Source organism: Ceratotherium simum, chromosome X (genome assembly GCF_057802395.1).
Source record: "Ceratotherium simum simum isolate JZ-2026a chromosome X, ASM5780239v1, whole genome shotgun sequence".
Lineage (NCBI taxonomy): Eukaryota > Metazoa > Chordata > Mammalia > Perissodactyla > Rhinocerotidae > Ceratotherium > Ceratotherium simum.
The window spans coordinates 40,832,091-40,841,063 of record NC_141940.1 but is presented as its reverse complement, the minus strand read 5'-3'; the positions used below and the strand labels follow the sequence as shown (position 1 = coordinate 40,841,063).

The 8,973-nt window shown below is 38.8% G+C and overlaps 1 protein-coding gene across 1 annotated transcript in view; it reads left to right on the top strand.

Annotated features, from left to right (window-relative positions):
• Positions 1-7,923: 7,923 nt before the first annotated feature.
• The window catches only part of RADX (RPA1 related single stranded DNA binding protein, X-linked), a 60,913-nt gene continuing 59,863 nt past the window's right edge, over positions 7,924-8,973 (top strand). The window contains exon 1 of the mRNA XM_004440443.3: positions 7,924-8,692. Coding sequence (XP_004440500.1) covers positions 8,050-8,692 — 643 coding nt within the window. The 5' untranslated portion in view covers positions 7,924-8,049. The remainder of the gene's footprint in view (positions 8,693-8,973) is intronic.

The window sequence follows — 8,973 nt, the reverse complement described above, 5'->3', positions numbered from 1 at the left end:
TCAAACTAAAACATCTGCACAGCAAAAGAAATGATCAACAAAATGACAAAGCAACCTATGGAAAGGGAGAAAATATTTACAAACCATACATCTGATAAGGAGTTAATATCCGAAATATATAAGAACCTCATACAACTCAACAGCAAAAACAAACAAATAATGCACTTAAAAAATGGTCAAAGAACCTGAATAGACATTTTTCCAAAGAAGACATACAAATGGTCAAGAAGTATATGAATAGGTGCTCGACATCACTAACTATCAGGGAAATGCAAATCAAAAACCACAATGAGATATACCTCACACCTGTTTGAATGACTATTATCAAAAATATAAGAAATAACAGATGCTGGCTAGAATATGGAGAAGAGGGAATCCTCATGCACCATGGGTGGGGATATAAATTGGTGCAACCACTACGGAAAAACAGTACGGAGGTTCCTCAAAATGTTAAAAATAGAACTACCATATGATCCAGCATTCCCACTTCTGGGTATTTATCTGAAGGAAATGAAAACAGGGTCTTGAAGAGATATCTGCATTCCCATGTTCACTGCAGCATTATTCACAATAGCCAAGACATGGAAACAAAAAACCTAAATGTCCAGCAACAAATGAGTAGATAAAAAACTGTGGGATATATTTTATATATATATATACACACACATATGATTTACCCATATAAAAAGGAAATCCTGCCATTTGCGACAAGGTAGATGACCCTTGAGATCATTATACTAACTGAAATAAGTTAGACAGAGAAAGACAAATACTGTATGATCTCACTTATATGTGGAATCTACAAAAGCCAAACTCATAGAAGCAGAGTGTAGACTGGTGGTTGCCAGGGGCTGTGGGATGGGGTAAATGAAGAGATGTTGGTCAAAAGGTACAACCTTCCAGTTATACGAGGAATAAATACTGAGGATCTAATGTATAGCATGATAATTACAGTTAATAATACTGTATTGAATACTTGAAAGTTGCTAAGAGAGTAAATCTTAAATGTTCTCACCATAACAATGAAAACAAAAAATCGTAATTATGTAAGGTGAAGGATGTGTTAACTAACCTTATTGTGGTAATCATTTCACAATATATATGTGTATCAAAGCACCATATTGTACACCTTAAACTTAAACAATGCTATATGTAAATTATATCTCAATAAATCTAAAAAAATATAAATGGACTAAAATCTGCAATTCAAAATTCCAATTGCCATTTTTGCAGAAATTGATAAGCTGATCCTAAAATTTATATGGAAATGTAAGGGACCCAGAATAGTTAAAGCAATCTTGAAAAACAGGAACAAAGTTGGAGCATTCACACTTTCCAACTTCAAAACTTACTACAAACCTACAGCTATCAAGACTGTGTGGCAATATATAAGGAGATCTATAAATCAGTGAAATAGTATTGAGAGTCCAGAAAGAAACCCTTAAAATTATGTTCACTTGATTTTTCGACAAAATTGGTGAGACAATTCAGTGGGGAAAGAAGTTTTTTCAACAAATGGTGATGAGACACCTTGATCCACAGGCCAAACAATGAAGTTAGACTCCTACCTCACACCACATAAATAAATTAACCCAAAATGGAACATAGACCTAAATGTAACAGGTAAAACTATAAAACTTTTAGTTTAAAAAACACAGGAGTAGGGGCCAGCCCGGTGGCATAGCAGTTAAGTTCACGTGCTCCTCTTCAGCGGCCCGGGGTTCGCAGGTTTGGATCCCAGGCGTGGACCTATGCACCACTTGTCAAGCCATGCTGCAGTGGCGTCCCATATAAAGTAGAGGAAGATGGGCATGGATGTTAGCCTAGGGCCAATCTTGCTCAGCAAAAAAGAGGAGGATTGGCAACAGTTGTTAGCTCAGGGTTAATCTTCCTCAAATAAAAAACAAAAACATAGGAGTAAATCTTTGTGACCTTGGATCAGGCAATAGTTTCTTAGATATGACACCAAAAGCACAAGCAAGAATATATATACACATAAAAATTAAAAATTTTTATTCTTTGAAGGACACCATCAAGAAAATGAAAAGACAACCCACATAATCAGAGAAAATGATGCAAATCATATATCTGATAAAGGACTTGTATCTAGAATATATAAAATATATAAAGACTTTTTGAGATTCAATAATAAAGAGATAACTCAATTTAAAAATAGGCAAAGGATCTAAATTGATATTCCTCCAAAGAAGATTTAAAAAGTGGCCAATAAGCATATGAAAAGACACTCAAAATCATTATTCTTTACAGAAATGCAAATCAAAACCACAAAGAGATATCATTTCACACCCACTAGGATGTCTACAATAAATAAAGACGGACAATAGCAAATGTTGGCAAGGATGTGGAAAAATTGAAAGTCTTGTACATTGCTGATGGGGACGTAAAATAGTGCAACACTTTGGAATAGAGTTTGGCAATTCCTCAAAAAGTTAAACACGGAGTTGCCATATGAGCTAGCAATTTCAGTCCTTGGTATCTATACAAGAGATTTGAAAACAGATGTCCACTCAAAATATCCTACACTAATATCCATAGCAGCCTTATACATCATAGTGAAAAATGGAAACAACCCAAATGTCCCTCAGCTGATGAACTGATGAACATAATGTGATATACCCATAAAAATGAAATATTATTCATCAAAAACAAATAATGAAGTATGCTACAACACAGATGAACCTTGACACCATAATGCTATGTGAAAGAAGCCAGACACAACGTATGTTTCCATTTATAGGAAGTGTCTAGAATAGGCAAATCCATAGTTACAAAAAGCAGATCAGTGGTTGCCAGTGCCTGAGGCGGGGAGCTGGAGTTGAAATTGGCTAATAATATGCAGAGGGTTTCTTTATGGGATGATAAAATGTTCTAAAATTAGGTTGTGGTGATGATTGTACAACTCTGAGTATACTAAAAACAACTGAATTCTTCACTTTAAATGGGTGACTTGTATGTTCTGTGAATTATATTTCCATAAAGCTGTTATTTTAAAAATAAACTAACACGGACATCTTTAGATGAATTGCCTATTGAGAACCAGATTTATGGCCCAGCTCTACTTCAGATAAGGCAATCCAGTATACACACTGGTGTTCGGATTTCCAAAATGTAATCAAATTTTAACCACATATTTCAACAAACAGAAATTTTTGAGAGGAGGAATATAAACATTGAGGCATGCTAGATACATCATACTAGGATGACAAATGAGCATAAGCAGGAATAATTAATCTGTAGAATTCTGGCAGTTTATTCGCAGTCCTCCTTTCTCCAATAATCAAGGAAACAAAGACCTAATAAATTTAAAATGATCAAATCCATATTCTAAAATCCAAGTCTCTTACAGATATATAATATTGAGACTCAGAAGAAAAGCTACCACACTGAGATCTTTACGAAAAACAGTAGGAGTTGAATGGACAGAGGAGATGGTGGGGGGAACAGCATCAACCAACCATTTATTGTGCATCTAATATGTGCTCAGAATAAGCAAAGGCATGGGGACAAATATGAGCATTTGTTTGAGAAACTGAGAGGCAAAAAGAGTCTAGAACCACTGTTACGGTGAGCCTGTTGGAGACTTTTTTTTTATGCACATCCAACCCACAAATCAAAACATATTTGACATCTGATAGAAAGGTAACATAGGAACATCCTTGATTCCAATGAGGTTTGGGGTATTATTAAACTACGCAGGTCCATCCTTGTATATAGAGGCAATTTAGTTAATAAAATCATCAAGAGCAGCCTTAAAAAGAGAAAGATGTTGGAAAAGGACAGCACTGAGCTGGAGGTTGTAGTGCTCTGGTTGCCAGGCAGCCAGTCCCAGGCCCTCTTTTGTTACCGTGGTGATGTTTGGAGAGCTTACCTAAATACTCTGAGATAACATCCAAACTCTTCACATCTTTTTAGCACCAACTAGTCATGCCACTTCTTTTTCCTCCTCCCCTGGTGTCTCTACCCACACTGTCATAATCTTATGAAGTTGATGAACCTACAAGTGTACCTCCAATGCCCAATGCCCAAGGCAAGGGAATGATGCTGATTCGCTTACCCAAGGCAAATAAAGGAAAGGATAGTTAAATGAATGAGAAGATCAAACAAGGTTATTCAAATAAAAATAACCAAGACAAAATTATTCTAAATAAAAAATTCATATATTTGGGGGATAATCCAGGATCTGCCCAACTTTATGCCACGAAAACGACATTGGCTTAGTAATCAGGAAACTTGGCTAGTAGTTCTGATGCTCTGTCACTTAGCACTGTGTGATCTTGGTCATGTTAGTCTCCTTTTCTGGGCCTCAGTTTCTTCATTTGTAATAAAAGAGGGTTGAACTATAGTACTTGTTTTTAAACTTTTCTGGCCACAGTCTTTAGTAAGAAAACATTTTACATCACAACCTAGTATACATATATACATACCAACAGATTTGAAACAAAAATTTTACAAAGCTATCCTTATCCCTACTATGTGCAATGCACTCTGGCATTTTCTGTTCTATTCTTTTTCATATTTTTAATTGCTGGTTGTGACCCAATAAATTGACTTCATTACCTCATCAATGCCTCACAACCCACAGTTTAAAGAACTCTGTACTATTGGGTATCTAACGGTTCCCTACAGTTCTAGCATTCTATGATTTTTGTGGTGTGACTTTATCTTCCTTATAGAATAATAGTAACAATAGCTAGCATTTATTGAACTCTTAGTATGTGCCAGATACTGTTTTAAGTACTTTATCCATATGAACTAACTTAATTTTTCAACCACTGTGACTACTCTTATGAGTCCAGCTTTAAAGATGAGGAAAATCAATGTGGCTGATATCTGCATCAAATTTAGTGGACTACAAAATAAATTTCATGATGTATTTAAAGTGTTCTAAATATCTTAGAACATCACCATTTTATAAAATAAAGTATTATCTTGTCTGCTTTTACTATTTTAAGCTCTGGAGGACACTATAACAAACTGTCCAGATCTGAGGGGAGAAAAAAATCAATAACCTAAATGATACCCATTATTGGCTCTAAAAGTCATTTCTCTTACTTATTCTATTCTTATGTAACTAATCCTAAATCAAGTGCTTATAATGCCACATCAGGGAACATTCATACATAGGTATGATAGCTACTCAAGTAGACACCTTAATTCTTGGGGAGATGCACTATCAGCAGATTGTCAGTAGAACAATACAAAAGACCCCAAATGTGTGTTCATAGTCACTGTACACCTTTATTGTGTGCAGTCATGTAAAAACAAACATGGGTGCTATTTCTTCCCTATTCCAGTAATTACCCAACTACTGAGCACCACTGCCAATATTCATCCCTTATGAATTAGTTGGAAGGGCCCAGAATATGATGATATATTACTATTATATATAAATTCCACCGAGTATATAGTTGAGGGAGTGCGGATGGAGCAGATTTGAAAGACTTCAAACCAGTTCTTTTTGGATAAACAATAGAGATAGTTGATATTTAATAACTTATGCAGTAAATCCAACAAAAATCCATAATTTTATTTATTCATTCATCAATTACTATTGAGCACCTACTATATACTAGATACTGACTTTGGCACAGGAGGTTCAGCAGCAAACATAACATGGTACCTATACTCAGGGAGCTTACTTATTTTGTGTTTTGTAAGTTTGGATTTTTGTTTATTGTGTTTGTTTATAGAGAGGCGCACTTATATATATATATTCCCTTTGGTGAAGAGGCAGTGGGAATTATGTTTCATCTACTTAAAAGATTTGAGTGCCTTTTATGCATAGCAGTAGTGGAAGAACTATAGGAAACAATAAAAAATAAATTAGTTTCTGCTCTCAAAAGGCTTACAGTCTAGTTAAATTAGTGGTTCCTAACCAGGGGCGATTTTGCCCCCCAGGGGACATTTGCCAATTTATGGAGATATTTTTGGTTGACACAACTGGGGAAGTGGGGAGTTAGTGCTACAGGTATCTAGTGAGTTGAGGCCAGGAATGCCGCTAAACATCCTCCAGTGCACAAGATATCCCCACAATGAATAATTTTCTGGCCCAAAATGTCAAGAGTGTCCAGATTGAGAAACCCTGAGTTAGAGACACAAACTACATACATTAGAAGTTTTGTTTTTAATCACAAGGTATTAGATGATAAATGTTAGATGGGTGATACATACAAGGTGATACAGATAAGAGAAAGATTGTTCTAGAATGACTCAGTTATGGGAGATTTCATGAAGGAAGTGGGGCTCAAGCTGAAGTATGTTATTCTTCTGCTCAAAACAGAGGAAAGCCTACAGAGCCTTGCTAATTCTCTGACTTCATCTCCTACCACTCTGCCCTTCACCCCTCCACTCCAGCCAAATGGCTTTGCATTTCCTTGAAAATATCAAGCATTCTTCTATCTCATGGAATCTGCTCTTGCTGTTCCCTCCTATTTAAATGCCTTTTCCTAAGATATCCACCTACCCACTCCCTCACCTCCTGTAGGTCTCTCTCTGCTGTGTTCAACCTCTTAAGAGAAAGCCCTTCCCTAATTATATTCTATATAAAATATTAACTGCCACCCCTTTCCACTCCCTTTCCCCTTATTATGTTTTTCCGTCTCCATAGCAAGACTGTATCTGGCCCAGAGCAGACACTCAAGAAATATGTGTAGAATGAGTGAATTAGTTAAATACTAATAATGGCAGGGTTCTTCAGCCCAAGCAGTGAAAAGAAGCTTGAGCAGAGGAGCCTGACTACTGTTATCCCTAATGGCCTAGAACAGTGCCTGCCTCATAGCAGGGACTTCATAAATAGTGAATAAAGAATGATGAAATAGAGAGCAAAGGGAGATTAATATAATCAAAACAAGCCTATAAACATCTTTGAAAAGTATTCCTAGGACAATTTCTACATTCTTTGTATACTGGCACATCTGGGTACATATAATAAATGTTTTATTTTTATTATTTTTTCTTTTTTAAAGCTTCAGTACATGGTTGTGTATCCTAGTTGTTAATTTTGGTTCTCTACGTGAGCTGCAGGCGTGGTGTGAGTACTGACAGATGGGTGGTATGGTTCCACGAGCGGGAAATGAACCCTCCCGCGGCGGTGAGAGAGCCGAATCTTAACCACTAGACCACCAGGGCTGGCTCTAAATGTTTTATTTTTAATTCTGACTATTCTTATCAGCTTTTTCACTTTACATCCATTCGGTATACATTCCTTGTAGTTTAGAAATGCAATTGCTAAAATTCTATATCTTAGCTGTATGTTAAGCCAGGTATTGTATAAAATGTAAGTACATTTTTATAAGTCTAATCTAAAGGCGGCTCTTTACCAAGCCAGTTCTATAATTTTCTGTTTTCATTTGCACTTAATCACTAATTCACTCACCTTGTACTCAGGGAGCCACTACAGATAATGATGTTAATGCTAATAGCAATAGCAACCAATGCTTAACGAAGAACTTGTGCTAGGGACTGTCCTGAAGGCTGTGCACACATTATCTGGTTTCGTTCATACTACAGGAGACCCATGTTATCACATTCACGTATATTAACCAACTCTAATTTACTTTCTGTTGCTGATCCAAGCCCCAAACCCCCAAACCTCTGAGCTATGACTACTTGCACCCCGCTTCCAGTCACTTTTTCTTTTCCATTGCCTCTCGGCAACTCTAGAAGAGATACGAGCGCTCCTCCCCCTCCCTCTCGCTACGCTTTGCGAACCACGGCGACCAATGCTTTTCCCCCTCCTCCTCCCCTGGCTATCCGGCGGGCACCGAGTCGGAGGATCTGCTACGTAACCGCGTGTGGGACTGCCTAGCAACAGTGCCTCGAGACTTGGAAGCGCGCCTAGAGGGGGCGGGGCTCGAGGGCTGGCGCGCGCAAGCCAAACGGCTGGGCAGCCACGCGACGGAGCGGAGCCCAGTCAGTCAGCAGGGGCAGAGTAGCGGTTGCCGCTCGAGCGCGCGATTTCTTCTCCTCTCAGCTTTAGACCCGGCAAACTAGCTTTTGGGATTGAAGAGGGTACGCGATTACCCCACAATGTCTGGTGAGTCAGGCCAACCTCAGGCCGGCCCCTCACATGCTGGGCCATACCCGCGGAACCCTGAGAGAATTCGGGCTAGGGTCCCGGGAGAGGTGATACGAAGGGCCGGTGCCCAAGGGCCCAGGTCTTGGATCCAAAGGATTCTTGAGCAAATAACCGACTCACCTCGCCAGTGGGTCACCGTCTCGGAGGTAGTGCCTGTCGCTGTGCTGGCCGTCCAAAGGTACCTGTTAGAGGATGAGCCACGCGACACGATACCCAAACCTCCCCTTTACTGCTATGATGTGACGATCTCGGACGGGGTGTACCAGGAAAAGTGCTACCTGGACCCCAGCCTGAATTCTCTCGTATATAAAAATATTCTTAAAGTTGGCATAGAAATGAGAATTTCCAGAGTCTCGTGTCTTTACAACGAGAGAAGGTTAGGTCAGGGGATCCTGTGCATAGATAGCGTCCGCTGTGGGGAGACCTTGGAAGCTATTGCTTTAGAAACTCCCTTCAGAAATAGAGCGCACGAGGAGATACCGGAGAGGCCTTTAAGGGGCGCGAAGAGTCATTACCTGGCCCTGTGGAATAACGAAGATCCATATGGAGATATCTGGTTAACCGACAAGCAGCCTGAGGAACACAATTTTAACAGTAAGTAATTGGAAGGAACGACGGGCGGAGGGTGCTTAAAAATAGTTTTCAGGAGCTTGCGTTATGCGAAAGGGAACGAAGGTGCTTTGGTAGTTTTAATTACAAGCCGGGAGCGGTAGTAGACAAGTTTTCACGAGTGTCGGAGACGCTCACTTAAAGAAATTTGCACAGTCCGTGTCTTGCTTTGGTTGTAAAACTGGCCATTATGGAAGTGTGTGAATACTTCTTAAATTTAATCTGGCAAACAGACTGATGTTGTAGTTAGTATTCTTCATGTGTTC